This window comes from Phyllostomus discolor, chromosome 3, assembly GCF_004126475.2.
Source record: "Phyllostomus discolor isolate MPI-MPIP mPhyDis1 chromosome 3, mPhyDis1.pri.v3, whole genome shotgun sequence".
In the NCBI taxonomy this organism is placed as follows: Eukaryota; Metazoa; Chordata; class Mammalia; order Chiroptera; family Phyllostomidae; genus Phyllostomus; species Phyllostomus discolor.
The window spans coordinates 102,293,320-102,310,390 of NC_040905.2; the positions used below are offsets into that span (position 1 = coordinate 102,293,320).

Consider the following 17,071-nt stretch of genomic DNA (forward strand, 5'->3'; position numbering starts at 1 on the left):
ACTGAATTGAAATAAATGTGGGAGATTCTTGTCATGTTCTCAGAACTATTTTAAGGCTGCTCTTGATTGACAAAATCAAGAACCCTTTGAGTTACAGGATACTTCAGGCTTCAAGGATACTGGTGAGGTGATGTTACTTTTGTGTGCCAAGCAGCTATCCCCTTTCTTCTGGAAACACTTTCTGAGTTTTTCTTTGGGGTGCCTCTTTCCCCTATTCTTTTCCATGTGGTCTGAGTGGGGCTGGAGCTGGCCCCTGGTTGGGGGATGAGTGCAGGCCTTGAGCCTGAACAACAAGAGCCCCAAAAAGGGTCATCCCAGTAAATTCAATTAGCATACCCCTGCACCAAGTGATGGGTTCAGGTGAGCATGTGACCCAGGCTGGGCCAATTAGAGCAAAGGCATGTGAGCTTGAGACTTTCATAAGTAGTACAGGGAAAAAAGTGCTCTCTTTTCACAAGTGTTGCTAAGCTGCTTGCACCTATGCCTGGAGTGACCGAGGACCCCGCCATGAAGAGAGCTGCCTGAGGCTGAACAACACAGCAAAGAGCAGAGCTGCAAGAGGGAGACAAAGATTCAGTCCTAACGATAGCACGTGGGTCTCTGGGTCCAGCCACACAGGATGCCTTAACTGGGCATTTTTCTTTCTAGGAAAGACAATTTAGGTTGGTTTCTGTCACTTGCAACCAAGTGCCCTAACATGTGGCTATCTAGTCCAATTCTCATTTTACACATTCAGAGAAATTGTTACTCTACCAGTTGGTGGCAGAGCAGGATTAGAATTCTTGTCTACAGAATTCCTCATCAGATCTCTTTGCTCCACCACAACGCTGTTTTCCATAAAGTACCCTCATTTCTCACTTGTTTATTCCCTAATTATTAAAATTCTTCAGGCACACTCTCCACCCCCAGGGATTACATGGTAGATTATGTAGTGATAAGATACATGAAGAAACACTTTAATAATGAGCACCGTGAAAACCTCCCCACCCTACAAACACAAGGCAATTTTTCCTATTTGCTGCTTAAGTAGGTGTTTCTAAACCAGAGGACAAGGAGTCTTCATGTCTGTGTAATACTTCAAAGACACCTTTTCTAGTCCCTATTGCTCCAACCATCTCCAACATAAAAACACACTTACTTCAGCTCACTTCTTGACCAGATCCTCCAAAAGGAGAATAATTCCAGAACCGAGAGTAACATGGCATTGACAATGAGAAACCGTGACGTCCAATAATGGACTTCCAGCCAGTCCCAAGCAAATTCAGCAATCAGCTGGTAAGGAAGGAAGGAGTATTTGACAAGAAATTCTCTCCACTGCTTCCATGTGGGCTCTCTAAGATCCTTTAAAAATAACATACAAACAAATAAAAAATGGGCACACAAATTACGAGGACTGAATTTGACATGAAATATAATATTGTGGTTATTCCAATGAGTTTTACATTTATTAAAGCAACCCCCCCACAAACAATCTAAAATGAAATTTCTATCCATCAACTCACCTTCTAATAATGTTACGTTGGCTAGATGTTACCAAAGAGGTTGAACTCAGATGCTTGTTACATAATTGTGGAAGTTCAGAAGTAAAAATCTAAGTGTGAGTCATAAAAAATGGGGTTGAAATAAACTGAAATTGGCCAGTTTAAAAAATTTTCCCCCACTGTGTGTGTAGCTCAGTTACCTAAATGCAACATCTTGGCTGTAGTAGAATAACAGGTCATGGAAAAATTAAACACAAACCTTGAAAAAATTCTTGTGAAAAAATTATTAACAAAAGTACTTAAACAACTCATAGGCATCTAGAAGCTAATGGAAGCTCAGCAAGACTGTATGATGTAGCAGATACTGAGTATTCCAAGAAACAGGGTAGCCTGATAAGCCGGCAGGGGTGTTGGGGCTTGTTAAAATGGGAAGGTCAGGTGGGTCTGTGCTCCTGGTCCAGCAAGGGCAGGTGACGGCTGGGAAGTGGGTGATGAGAGGAACACTGTGCAAAGGGGCTAATCAGCAGGCTTTAAACTACTTCCAAGGCTGAAGTCAAATAGGCAGGTACTTGACTGAAATGTCTAAAAAGGTTATTTGAAGATTTAGGAATTCTATTTCAACATTTATAGGTATGGGTCATATATGACAATTCCTGTATCTCTGTGCTTTTTGAAATAACCAAATCAAAGGGACTGCCCCAAGAGCAGCAATGCAAAGGACAATGTACCCTCAAATGACCAACTAGACACAGAAATCATGTGGAATCAATGGGATCCACTAATAACTCTGAAGGATCCATGGGTCAAACTGAAGTAACAAGAGCCATGGTAGGTAACCATCTTAGGTTACCTACCTAAGTCCATCAATGAGCTGGACAACAGCTTATTGTTCTGAGATCAACAGGACAGGCACTACCCCTGCCTTGTGAAGGAAAGCAAGAAATCATCCTTTGGGGATCCTATTGAGAGAGAGATTACCAAGCTGGCAGACTCATAAATCTAACTCTCGGACAGTCAGGACCTATCCTATCTTCCTATCTTTTATAACAGAAACAATGCTGTTTTTTTTCCCCTCTAAATATTTCAAGCCCAGAGGGCAATGTCTCTTGCTATGCAATTCTGGAAACAAAACGGGCTTCTGAGAGTGGAGAAGTTTCTTATTTTCTTTTGTAGGGACTCTCCTTGCAAAATCCAAATTAAAGCTGGCTGTTGTTTGCTCTTCCACAACAGGCTACAGCCACATCTCTAGTTCCATACCACACTGAGAAATGGTAGAGTAATTTCATTCAAGGCACTTTGCAGACCTACCAGAAGCTTGGTGATGATGTCTTCCCCAGAGCTGTCTTCCTGCAGAGGGCAGATGGTGTGGATGAAGGGTAGGAAAGTGTCTGTGTAGTCAAACAGGTAGAGATACAGCAGACCGAGTCTGGGGGAGCTCTTGAGGGCATACAGCAGGAACAGGGACCTGCCTGGGTTCACAGCCTGCAGGAGATGAGGTGGGCTCAAGGCCATGTCACCACCATGGTGGCCAGCTCCCACCCACGTAACATCTGCAAACCTCACACCCTCTGCCATCAGCCTTTTCTTGTGTGATTTGCATAAACAAGGAATGAATGAATGGCGACAAGAGGCTACATTATATAAAGTTATAATCTCTCCACAGCTGGGGAGAGAAGGGGTGATGGGAAGAGTACTCTCAAGCACTGCTAATAGAACACATTTTTGGAAAGCAAAATGCATCAGTCTTAAAAATATATAATCTGAAGTACAGAAGGCTTTATGCACAAACTGTTTGGCATTGCATTGTGTATGATAGAGAAAAAGTAAAATCTGCAACTTAAGTAATAATGTTATAGTAGATACTGAATCACTGAAAAATGAATGTAAGAAGTTTGGGGTAATGCTAATGATATGTTAAATGAAAAAAAAGATTCTAAACATTTTGTGCCTTTTTCTTCATATTATTGAGTGTTTTCATCCTTGACAAAAGTAAAAAAAAAAAAGCCTTCTGGTTATTTTTACACTTCTTTAATTACAGGAGTGAGCCTCTTCCTCCCCATAAACTTACTGGTTATTTATAAATTTAAAAAATTTTTCTCCATGATGTCTTTTTTAGAGTCTCACTCAGAATATTCCAGATACTCTACAACAAACTTAAAAATAGAATATTTGTTTTATAGCACAGTATTTGCAAAATCCTCTCTGTGAAGGAGGACCCGTTGGTAAAGTTGTACTGAAGAACAATTTACCAACATCTAGTGTAGATGTACATTACTTATGACCTAGTAACCTTTTTCCTCAGTACACCATAAAGAAACTCTTGTATATGAGTGTAAAAACTTCCAAAAACGTCCACAGCAGCACTTTCTGAGAGCTGAGATAGAACCAATCTCAGTATTCATCAACAGGAGAATGCATAAATTGTCACCTAGTTGTGCAGGGGACACTGCACACATGAGGAAATGAGGGAATGAGAGCCACAGAGATAGACACTACTGGCAGAAGGACAGGCTCAATTTATTCCTTGTACATTAAGGTTGAAAACCTACAGGAAAATGCTCCTAGTACTTGCAGACACATAATACAAGCAGGAAAACATGCCCAGAAAAGAGATGCAGCTGGCTGTAGGAGTGCGGGACCTACAAGGTGGGTGGGGAGCAGGGCTTTGATCATGGCTGTGATGTTTTCTTAAGCAGTGGTATGCAGGTGATTGCTATGTTGTTCTCTATACTTTTTTCGATTAAAAAAATAGAGTTCACCTTATATTCCCAGAGATTTTGGGGGGGCTTCACGCCTAGGGCTTTGACGCGTTCCAATTCCATGAGGATGGCTCTTCTGTGGCTGCTATTTTCTATGGTATATGGCGCCCTTGAAAATTCCTCCTCTGTCAAAGTTAAAAGCAATCTATGGTGGGAAGGGAATAGAATTCTTTTGAGGTTATGTACTGGAAGCCAACTTTCCAGAGTTCCATCTTATCAACACAAATACTTCAGCCTTGAGGTAAGGTAAGATACTATAATATGAAATATGATTTTTTTAAAGTTTTTATTTTTAGAGAGAGGGGAAGTGGAGAAGAGAGGGACAGAAACATTCATGTATGAGAGAAACATCAATCGGTTGTCTCTTAATCAGGGACTTAGCCCATAACTCAGGCATATACCCCGACCAGGAACTAAAGTGGTAACCTTTTGCCCTGTAGCATGACATCCAGCCAACTGAGCCATGCAGGCCAGGGCTAAAATACTATTAATAATAGCAAACAACTGCTTACTATTTGCCACTGACTATCTGAAAATACTTTCACAAATCAGCACTGACCTATTTAACAATGCTGGATGAGAAAACCAGCTCAGAGAAATGAAGTGACCTATTCAAGGCATACTCAGGGCTGCTTTGCTCCTAACCTTTGATCTTTCAGCTATGCACTTTGACCTCTCACATTTTTTTAAAAGATTTGTTTATTTTTAGAGAGGGGAAGGGAGGGAGAGAAATATGAATGTGTGGTTGCCTCTTGGGCGCCTCCTACTGGGGACCTGGCCTGCAACCCAGGCATGTGCCCTGACTAGGAATCAAACTGGTGACCCTTCAGTTCGCAGGCAGGCACTCAATCCACTGAGCCACACCAGCCAGGGCACATTTCTGTTTTGTTAAAAATTTAATCCTTACTGTAATTTTTTTACATTACTTTTTAGTCCCCTTATTTCCCCCCACCCCTCAACACATTTCTGTTTTTTAAAGTGTGTGTGTGTGTACAGGAAAAACACTGGAAAGAAAGCCAGTAAAACATTATGACATTAGTAGCAGTTGCTTTGGGGTAATTATTTAATAAAAATAATTGTAGATTGCCCTGGCTGGTGTGGCTCAGTGGATTGAGTGCTGGCCTGAGAACCAAATGGTCGCCAGTTCAATTCCCAGTCGAGGCGCATGCCTGGGTTGCCGGCTTGGTCCCCAACAAGGGGCATATGAGTGTCAGCCGCACATTGATGTTTCTCTCTCTCTCTCCCCCCCAAAAATGAATAAATAAAATCTTAAAAAAAATAATTGTAGATCTCTTATCTGCATCAGAAAACACAAATCTGGCTCTAGTTGGGTAGCTCAGTTGATTAGAGCGTCATCCCAATACACCAATGTTGCAGTTGAATCCCCAGTCAGGGCATCACCAATAAGTGCATATATAAGTAGAACAATAAATCGATGTTTCTGTCTCTAAAAATCAATTTAAAAAATAACCTTAAAAAGCAAAAGAGAGAAAACACAAATCCACCTGCGGCGATTCATCATAAGAAGCATCCCTGTGCGCTGGCAAATGAGACCACCATAATCACTGCTAGAGGAATGTGCAATGACGTCCTGTTGTGGGTGATTTGGTCCCACTTACTTAGGTGGTAAAAGCTTACTTATTACTCCCTTTGATCCAGCAATTCCAGTTTTATGAATCTACCTCCAGAAGAATGACAGTTACACAAAGATATCTTTTATTATCTAGGTAGAGAATTTTCTTTAAAGCCACAGTTCTGGGCTGTGGGAGGGAACACAATAATTTTTACAAAAGAAAACAAAGCAAACAAAAAACAAAACCCCCCCCCCCCCCCGACAATTACAGTGGAACTGTACTCTAGCTTCCACAAAGGGCCAACAGTGGAAGCTCAGTACAGGGGGGAAAAGTGACTGGGGTGGGAGGTGGGACAGTGAGTGGACTTCAAGTCTCAAACAAGCAACTTAGAGAGCTGCTACTCTCGGAGCTGTGTGCTGTTCTAAGTAACATCCCTACACAGTCCCTCCAAGGGAAGGAGGAGCCCCAATAAAGATGGACAGTGCTCTAGAACATGCAGGGGTTTGTTGATGGGCAGAAGCAGGCCTCTTAGAGCCCAGAGATTAGCGAGTTCCTTATATTAATGAGTTCCTCCAAGTACTTGCTACAAGGTTGTATGAAGCTGCCTAGAACAGGAAAAGGAAACAACCCAAATATGTTTTGGTAGAGATCAACTGAATAGACTCCAGCAGATGATAATAACGGTTTTCTCTGAAGAGTAGGAGTCTAAGGTATTTCATCCAATATCCTTTAGTTGTGTTATTTTTTTTAGTTAATTAATTTATTTTTAGAGAGGGGAGGGAGGGAGAGAGAGAGAAACCTGAATGTGTGGTTGCTGGGGGCCGTGGCCTGCAACCCTGGCATGTGCCCTGGCTTGGAATCGAACCTGCGATACTTTGGTTCGCAGCCTGCGCTCAATCCACTGAGCTACACCAGCCAGGGTGTGTTGTTATTTTTAAATAAATAATAAATATATGCTAGTTTTATAAGAAAGCAAGAAATTAAAATTTAAGTGACATAAAATGGTACAGCCATTTGGAAAACAGTTTGATAGTTAAAAAGTTAAACATAGAGTTACTACATGACCCAGCAATTCCACTCCAAGACAGTGCTGAAATATATGCTCACGCAAAAACTTGTACACAAATGATCATTGCAGCATTGTTTATCATAGCTCCAGCCTGGAATCAACCCAAGTGCCCATCAACTGAAGAATGGATACACAAACTGTGGTATGGCCACAAGATGGAATATTATTCAGCCATAAAAATGAAGCACTTGCATGCTGCAACTTGCATGAACCCTGAAAACATGATGCTAAGTAAAAAGGCCAGACAGACAAGGCCACATGTTGCATGACACCATTAATGAAATACTCTGAACAGGCAAACCCACAGAGGCAGAAAGTAGAATGGTGGTACATGGGGCAGAGTGAGGGGAAAACAAGGATGGACTGCAACCAGGATGGACCACTAAAGGGTAGGAGTTTCCTTTGGGGGTGATGAAAATGTTCTACAATTTGACTGTGGTAAAGTCAGTACATATCTGTGATTATATTAAAAACCACCGATTGTACACTTTAAATGGTGAATATTCTGCTATGTAAATAATATCTCAATAAAGCTATTTTTTAAAATGTCAGTGATGTGTCAAAGGTTTTGCTCCTCACCTTCCATTTACTCTTTCAGATAAAAACCTGTCCCTGTAGAGAGAGGCCCAAGGGCCCAGCTGCTCCAGCCAGAGGACAACTTCTTCTGCTGTCCACTTGGCCACAGCCTTGTGGACCAGGAGGTCATGCTCAGATTCCCTGCTGCTCCAGTGATACACGAGCAGGACCACCTGGGGAGAAGTGACAGGGATCTTAAGACACAGACAAGTCAGAAATGCCAGTTTCCAAACATGTGAGGCAGGGAAGGGAAGAGGCTAAACTCGAAGGGAATGATGCCAAGTCCATACACAGAAGCAGGGCAAAGCCACCACTAGAGAACGGGGAGGCACAGCTCTGGGCAGGCTCATCTGTCTGATGATCGCTGGGCCGTGAGGGAACAGAGACAGAGTAGGACTTGTCACAGAGCACCCGGGTGCACTGCTCCCATGACCCCATCAACCTGGCCAACATAACTAACTTATGTCTCTTTTCTACTGAAAAATGTATAACAATTAGATTTCTTTTGCATGAACTTTAAAAAAAGGAAATAGTCTTTATTTACACTGGAAGTTAGTTAAGTGGTGTGCTCAAGACTCTATCATCAAGACAGACTTTGTCTCAAATTCCAGTTTTATCACCTATTTCCTCATCTCTGAAATGGGAATAATAATGGTCCTTATTGCATAGGCTATGAGGAAGATGAAATGAGATAAAGCTAATGTTCAGTGGGCTCTGACAATTACACTGTCTATTTTGAGTAAGCAACATCCCCAAAGAATCATACAACCCAGCAGATTTCAATGCATGCACTGAATGACCACATGCAGTGATGTCATCAATCATTTAAGTGTATTTCAACAGAACTGATTTCAATACAAGCTGTAGGAGGGTGGGGGACAGAGAAAAAGTGATAAACTTACTGCCACACCAGTTAAAGCTGTGAGCACTCCTGAAAAGAATCCCCCTCCTCTCTGCTGATTCACTCGGCCTGCGTTAGGAGCTACAGGAATCTGATCATTCCCATATTTCTGAAAAGCTGCGAGACTCTGGGCTATGTCATTATTCTGCTGAATGTCTTCAAATCGCATTCTAATGGCATCAGGAAATAATTTTTCAATGGCATCCCTATGGAGAACAGAAAAAAATCACAAGAGAGATGTTTTATTATATACACTTATAATGTTTAAAAGCCAAAATAAAACTGTGAGCATTTAATAATATGCAAGTACTCTAGTACTTTGGAAACAGCAAAAATCGGAAATGACCTACATGTCCACTGTTAGGAAAACAGTGAAATAAAACACGGTGTATCATATAATGGAACACTACGTAGTTTTAAAAATGAACTTACTGGATATCCTTGTTTATCAAGATGGGTAAATTTAGGACAATGAATGAAAACAGTGAACTTTAGAACTATGCAGACAGAATACACTGATGAGAAAATGTTTGCATTTCCTATTGGCACATATGTAAATAAAAATATTTTTAAAAATTTGAAAGAAACCACAACTACCACAACTAAGTCAAAACATGTTACTCTGGGAAAAAGGAAGGGAGGGTAAGTTGGGAGAGGGCTCAAAAGTATCTTTAGCTTTATCAGAAACACTCTAATATATTTTTAAACATAAACAAATGAATGTATGTATGTACTGCTTAGGTTATTAAAAATTCATTCAGAAAAAAAGTGAAGTTCAATAGTATGTGAAAAGACCATCCATCAGGTCATACTATAGGGTTCTTTTCATTCTCATTTACACACAATTGGAGAACCCTCCTTCAATTTAAGATTAACCTTCAGGTGAAACAAGGCTGGCAGGTAAAAGTAAGGTGTTTGTAAATACATCTCCTGTGAAAATGAGAATGTTGTGTTAATGTTCTCATGGAACTTTTGGTATTCTGTTGATATCAAGACGACAGAAGAAGAGACAAGGAATTTAGCCTCAAAGATCTCACAATAAACAATACCCCCAAAGAACTTTAAATATTATGAACATTATGAACAGAATAACCACTAACTGAAAGGTCTTGCCATTTGCTGTGTGATGCTATATACGAGAGCCTGCCTCGATTAATGTAATAGCTGGTACAGAGTTTAGTCAAAGACTGAAAATCAGCATCAAATCAGTTATTCAGAGTTGTACACTTATACCATTTCTCCCATTAGACCAAGGGTGTTCTCAGTGAATACAAATAGATTAAAAAGTATTATATAACGAAGGACCATAAACAATGGACTGATAACTAGAATTTCTTTCATTTATTTATAATAAATAATAAACAAATCACAGTCACCTATGAGGAAGGGAGTCTGGATTTTCAGGTCCTTGAGCTCCCTGATTCACATCCAGCAGATCCAGAATGACCACGGTGGAGGTCAGCTCTGTGCCTCTGGCCTTTTCAAACATGGCTGCACCATTAAGACAAACCACATCGAACAAGCTGTATGTGCTACCATTATGGACGGAGCATACCTGAGAAGAATATTGACTTTGGGGAAACCTTCCCATTTTTCTCTGCATTCTGGACACTCTGTTTTCTTCGAAGAGGCCCACCATAAAGCCAGGCAGTGCCGGCAGAAGCTATGCCCACAGTTCAAGGTGGTGGGGTTAATCAGGATATCGTAACAGCAGTGGCAAGAAAATTCGCTAACAGAAATCTGAGGGCTGGTGCTCTTGAGAAGGTCATCTTTCTCAAGGCTCATCGTGTTCAGATCATTTTGCTCAGACTCCTCCATCTCTTAGCAAATTCTAGGATCCACAGGCACAGAAAATTTCAGACTCAGAAAACTGCTGCAGAGCATCATTAAATCTAGAAAAAGAGAGATAGCAACAGAAATAGGACAAATGGTTTAGTAAATATTTGAGATTACTGCCATTCAATTAAAGCTGATTTTCAAATGTGACAAATTTGATTTCTAAAAATTTACATTTAAAAGCAAATAGACATCACTGAATTTCTTTCTGGCCTATTTGTCTTACTTTTGAAAATTAGGTAAATCAAAATAATGTAGTGGAAATTTCAACAGACTTGAGAGGTGGTGTAGAGATTTCTAGATCCTACTCTCTTTCACTAATTTCTTTTGAAAATGTAATTTCTCCAGCCTTGATTTCTCAATTAAAATCTTTTCAGTGTGTCTGACTTTAAATAAACTAGCTTCTTGGTCCAGTAAAATGTCGGGAGTTGGCAATAACAAATGTATTTTATGTAAATAACACATTTTGCCCAAACAAATCTTCCTTTCCATTAGGTAATTATTTGTTTTATAAACAATTCATTTTGGAGGCTCCCACAAGAGCAGTTCCAGTAAGTGAGCGAAGCCTTGTTTTTGAGGTTTCCTGTGTCAGATCAACCTGCATGGCTCAATATTACCTTTGCCCCCAAATTAACGCAAACATGCATATGATGCTCTCTGGATCAGGCCAATTTGTTGCCAGGGAAACATGCTAATGTTTCTAATATGCAAATGGCAAAGGACCATTCTCTTCTCATTCTCATCTGGGTCAGTTTTTTTTTTTTTGAAGATGTAGTATAATGGCAAATACCACGGAGTCAGAATCTCAACTCTCCTACTCATTAGTTCTGTAACTATGCATAAGTTACTTGAGCCCTCTGAGCCTTTTTCTCAACGGTGAAATGGTGATAACAGTACAAAAACTTTCAAGACTTCCTTTGAGGATTAGAGACAGTGAGAGTAAAGTGGCTAGGATGGTGTGATATAAACAGGGGCTAAAGAAATGATTATTGGACTTCCAGCCAAGATGGAGTATAGGTAGATACACTTTGCCTCCTTCCACAACCAAAAGAAGGACAACAAATTTAAAAACAAAAAATAGCCCTGGCTGCTGTAGCCCAGTGGATTGAGCATGGGCCTGCAGACCAAAGTGTTGCCGGTTCATTCCAAGTCAGGACACATGCCTGGGCTGTGTGCCATGTCCCCAGTAGGTGGTGCAGGAGAGGCAACCACACATGGATGTTTCACTCTCCCTTTTTCTCCTTCCCTTCACCTCTCTCTACAAATAAACAAACAAACAAAGTAAATCTTTAAAAATAAAATAAAAAAATAACCAGAGCTGCCAGAAAACTGAACTGTGTGGAAGTCCAATAAGCAAGGAATTAAAGAAGAAATATTCATTCAGACTGGTAGGAGGGGTGGAGACAGGCAACTGGGGGAGAGAGGATGAGTAGCAAGCAGGCAGCTGAAGAACCGAGTGGTCCCACATTTACATGCAGATAAACTGGAGGAACAACTGGGGAGTGAGAAACCACACAACTCATGGTTCCAGCATGGGAAAAGCAAGCCTCAAAACCAGAAAGCTGTAAAAACTTGTACAGGTTGCAGTGGTGGGAGAAACTCCCAACCCCACAGGAGAGTTCATTGCAGAGACCCACAGGGTCCTAGAACATACACAAACCCACTGACCTGGGAGCCAGCATCAGAAGGGCCCAATTTGCTGTGGGTATTGGGAGAAGTGACTGGAAGCCTGCCAAGTGCGAGCAGGGCATTGTTCCCTCTGGGACTCCTCCCCCATATAGTGCAACAAAACAGCAACTTGTGGGTTGACGCTCTGGTGAATACCCTAAGGCTCCGCCCCTTACTATGCAACAGGTGCCTCGAGACAAAAAATATATGGCCCAAATGAAAGAACAGATTAAAGCTCCAAAAATAGAACTAAGTGATGAAGAGATAGCCAACCTATCAGATGCATAGTTCAAAACACTGGTAATCAGGATGCTCACAGAAATGGTTGAGTTGGGTTGCAAAATAGAGGAAAAAGTGAAGGTTATGCAAAGTGAAATAAAGAGAAATATACAGGGAACCAACAGTGAAAGGAAAGAAACCAGGACTCAAATCAATGATTTGGAGCAGAGGAAGAACTGAACATTCAACCAGAACAGAATGAAGAAACAAGAATTCAAGAATGTGAGGAGAGGCTTAGGAACCTCTGGGACAACTTCAAACATTCCAACATCTAAATCATAGGGGTGCCAGAAGGAGAAGAGGAAGAACAAAAATTGAAAGCTTATTTGAAAAAACAATGGAGAACTACCCCAATCTGGCAAAGGAAACAGACTTTCAGGAAGTCCAGGAAGCTCAGAGAGTCTCCAAGAAATTGGACCCAAGGAAGCACACACCAAAGCTCATCATAATTACATTAGCCAAGATAAAAAATAAGGAGAGAATCTTAAAAGCAGCAAGAGAAAAGGAAGACGGCTACCTACAAAGGAGTTCCCATCAGACTGTCAGCTGATTTCTCAAAAGAAACCTTAAGGCCAAGAAGAGGCTGGAAAGAAGTGTTCAAAGTCAGGACAGGCAAGGACCCACATCCAAGATTACTCTATCTAGCAAAGTTATCATTTAGAATGGAAGGGCAGATAAAGCACTTCTCAGATAAGATCAAGTTAAAGGAGTTAATCATCACCAAGCCCTAATTATATGAAATGTTAAAGGGACTTATCTAAGAAAAAGATCAAAACTATGAACAGTAAAATAACAACTAACTCACAACTATCAACAACTAAATCTAAAAAAAACAACAACAAAAAAACAAACAAACTAAGCAAACAACTGGAACAAGAACAGAATCACAGGAATGGAGATCCCCTGGAGGGTTATCAGTGGAGAGAGGGAGGGGGAGAATGGGAGAACAGGTATAGGGAATAAGCAGCATAATTGGTAGGTACAAAATAGACAAGGGGACGTTAACAGTATAGGAAATGGAGAAGCCAAATTACTTATATGTACGACCCATGGACATGAACTAAGGGGGGAATGCTGGTGGGAGGGGGGTGGCGGGGAATAAAGGAGGAAAAAAATAGGATAGCTATAATAGCATAATCAATAAAATATATTTTAAAAAAGAAATGATTATACTATTTCTGATATTATCATAGTGTAGGCACTAGTGGGTTAGTTTTTCAATGTCGCTATTGTAAAGGAAAAAAAGCAAATCACTCTCCACCTCCCATGCTGGTCTCAGAGAAGAGCTCACTTTATGGTTTGCAGGCACAGTGGTGAGTAACACAGGTCCCTGGGCTGGGCTGCCTGGGTTCTTACCCCACCTGTCCTTTACCAACTTGGAGTCTCAGCTTTCTCATGTATATTGGGGGTGGTAATAGTATTTATTCCACTGAGTGATTTTTTTTAAAAGATTCTAAAATATTTTATGAGTACTTGAAAAGAAGAGTCCACATTAAGCCTCAAATATAGGTCATTTGTATCACTGAATCAATCTTCTTTAAAAGTGTTATTTTTTAATTATTATAGTTGACATTCAATATTATATGCTTTTCAGGTGTCCATTGGAAGGGTTTAAAAAAAATCCTCACCAGAGGATGTTTACTGATTTTAGAGAGAGTGGGAGAAATATCAATGCGAAGGAGAAACATCAATTGGCTGCCTCCTATACATGCCCCAACCAAGGATCAAATCCACAACCTGGGTATATGCCCTGACTGGGACTTGAACCCAGAACCCTTTGGTGCACAGTACGATGCTCCAACCAAATTGCCTGATTACCTGATTTTCTAATGCAGTGATAAGAGAATTTTATACAGTGAAAATTTTTACATAGAACATGATTACACTATATTTTAAATAATCAAATCTATAAACAAAGACGAGAAGAAAATACAATGAAGTATTAGTAGTGGGTATGTTTGCTGGGGTCATGATTGTTTCATTGGTTTTGGTTTTCTGTACTTACTAAGTTGTTCTTAAGGCAAATGTATGACATTATTATAATTGTTATAAAAATATATTGCATTACTTTTGGCCTAACACCAATGATAGATTTTCAACTTAGAAAATAAACAGAACTAAATTTAAAACAGTGTTAATTTAAACATATATTTAAAGTACGGTAATACAGTTACAATAGATGGTAGTAAAGAGGGGAACAACCTTTTGCATAGACCCATCAAAAACTGGTGTTTTTGGAAGAAAAAAGTCTAAATAATAATAACAAATTCTAAATTATCTCTGAAAATCATATTTGTTCATTATTTATATATTCAGGAACATTTAAAAAAATTCTAAGTGCTTTACTTGGGATAGTCTTCAAATTGCTAAGGAAGTGAGAGATTTTATATATAGGTTTTTGGAAAAAGAATCATTTTGAATAGTTCCTTTACTTGGCTCACGGTCATTAAACAACTTCCATGCAGGAAGTATTACCCTAGGAAATAACTAAAACACTGCTACCTGATGACCTCCCCCATGAGCTGGGATACCGGGCAGACCCTTCAGGTACATTTATGGTCGCATGTGGATTCGGCGTCACAGGAACGATACACGCCTGCCTGCCAGTGAGGGCTGGGCAAAAAAGACGGTCCTAACCTGGCGCTGCTCTCAGTGTTTTCATGGGAAGCAGTGAGTGATACAGGAGATACTGGTCTGATATAGGGTCTTATGTGCCTGGTTAATGACAGGTGGGCCATTGGGAGCAAGTGAAGGTTTCAGAGGCAATGAGATCAGCAAAGCTGTGCTTTAGGATGATACTCGCATCAGGAAGGAGGGCTAGGACTAGGCTGGGATGAGTTACAAGTGAACTGTTATCACTCCTGAAACTAAGGTGTCAAAAATGAAAATAGCACAGAAATGAAAGGTGGAAAAGAGAGCTAGCCAAAAGATGTTAAAAAATAATTTATGGGCTTTGGTGACTAGAGAGAAATATCTAAGACGCTGGCTAGGTTTCAGAACTGGGCAAGAACAGTACATCTAATAGAAGTGGATCAGCATAGACAAATGGGGTCAGTCTTGGAAAGGTGAGATGCATTTTAGAAAAGTTGAGTTTGTGGTGATGTACAACTGCCCAGTGATCAAATGGAGGCACAAACTGAAGTTGGGAGTTAAGAATGAGGGCAAGTGTATAGCTTTCAGTCATTTGCAGAGAAATGGCATCATATATTAATTTCTCACAAATTAGCCTTTGAAAACTAGAATACGCTAGTAGTTCCTAGCTTACCAGATCTGAAAGTTTGTTTTTCATGAGAAAACAAATCACCCACTGACATCAAAGTGTATTTTATAATTTTGTATTTTGAAAAACTGAGGTAGCTACTCACTGTTTTGTAATTGTCTTTAACAAGCTAAATAAACTGCATAGACTTTGATTATATCTTAGGAATTTGACTAGTTTCATTTCACCCTAAATTCAGAAAGTGAAAGCAATGGGAAGAATGTACATCTTAACCAAATTCAGTTGATCTCTTCTGCTATTTCTATCTGTATGTATTTGGATTGTTTCCATTAAAAACAAAACAAAACAAAACAAACCAGTCCTTTGAAAGGATGAAAGTGCCTCTTGAGTAATAAAATCAGACACTCCAGTTCCCAGCTGCGTCGTCTGATTTGGGTAAACACACTCTCCTACACTGGCAAGGATTTAAGACCTCTTTGAGGAGAAGACCCAGGTGCCTCAGGATGTTTACAGCTGTTCTAGGCACAGTCATCAGCAGACTGAAGCTGAGAGGTTCCTGGCTCTTTCTGAGCTCCTTCATAAGTAACCGTGTGTTAGGATATCCCTGTAGCCTCCTGGCCTTTCCCCCTTGTCCCCAAGGCATAAGGGAAGACTGGGGAGACATGGTTAGATTGGGGCAAGAAGAGTCACTCCATTCCCACTCCCATGTGCCCCGTTCAAATGTATACACTTTGATTTATGTTTCATCATTGTAGGTGTTAATTACCAAGTTCAAAACTAATGGGAAGAGTGCCTGAGTTTGGGAAACTCTACCAATCTGCAGAAACAAGTTTAAACCGATAGGCTGAACAGTAGAACAAAACTTCTGAAGACAGAGTCACTCTGAAGAGCAGCAGTTTCTGACAAAAAAGTTCGATCTTCAACTGATGTCTATAAAGATGCTTCAGTAGGTCTATGCATATTCTCAAATTACATGCCAAGCTTGTGTTTCTGCTTTTGAGTGTGTAGTATGATCAGTTTCCTAAAGGAAATCTAGTTTTTATTAGGCTCTCAAAGGGGACCAAGACCCAGAAAAGGTTAAGAACTCTTGTTTATACACTAGGATGAAGGCTTTGTTAATCTACTACAACCCTTTTCTTCTTAGAGTGGTTATAAGGAGTCCAGGTGAGCCTGTCTGCAGTGATGCAACATTACGCTTGTACACATCCACCCTCCCTGACCTGGAACAGTCACAGCATTGACAGCTACCACTCCACTGGGGCAACATCTGGCCTGTAAGCAGGCTTTCTTTCACAGGGTCTCTCTTTCTCTCCCCCCTCTTCTTTCCTTCTCCTCTCTCTCTCTTGAATTGGGTGCCAGTCTTTTTAAAACTCGGACTTCACATAAAAATCCAGATTCCTGGCTTCTTTTCAAAAAACTCAAAAAGTCTGGCAACACAGGGCTCTCATTTTGCATGACAAGAATCCTCTCAAGGTGAGTAACAATGCTGGCCTTTTCAGACAGGGCAAGTGGGACTTCAGTTTGCCTCAGTCCTCACCCACCTGTTTTCCCCATTTCTGTTACTTGCCTGACCCCTGGAGATAACTGCATTTCCATTCTCTGTCCCATAAGGTGATGCCTTCAGTCTCTAGATGAATGTATGATGTTTCTAGATTAACTGGCCTTAGACTGGTAAGCTTACGGTCTTCCTTTCTGTTTCTCTCTTTAA

The 17,071-nt window shown here is 40.5% G+C and overlaps 1 protein-coding gene across 2 annotated transcripts in view; it reads right to left on the reverse strand.

Annotated features, from left to right (window-relative positions):
- The window catches only part of BFAR (bifunctional apoptosis regulator), a 29,250-nt gene that overhangs the window by 1,780 nt on the left and 10,399 nt on the right, over nt 1-17,071 (reverse strand). Inside the window, exons 2-7 of one of the 2 annotated variants that reach the window (XM_028517044.2) lie at nt 9,916-10,252; nt 8,362-8,566; nt 7,463-7,632; nt 4,241-4,385; nt 2,790-2,963; nt 1,139-1,341 (exon numbers count right to left, since the gene is read on the reverse strand). In XM_028517044.2, coding sequence (XP_028372845.1) covers nt 1,139-1,341; nt 2,790-2,963; nt 4,241-4,385; nt 7,463-7,632; nt 8,362-8,566; nt 9,916-10,178 — 1,160 coding nt within the window. In that variant the 5' untranslated portion in view covers nt 10,179-10,252. Of the gene's footprint in view, nt 1-1,138; nt 1,342-2,789; nt 2,964-4,240; nt 4,386-7,462; nt 7,633-8,361; nt 8,567-9,736; nt 10,253-17,071 lie in introns of both variants that reach the window. The other variant, XM_028517060.2, reaches the window with a different exon arrangement.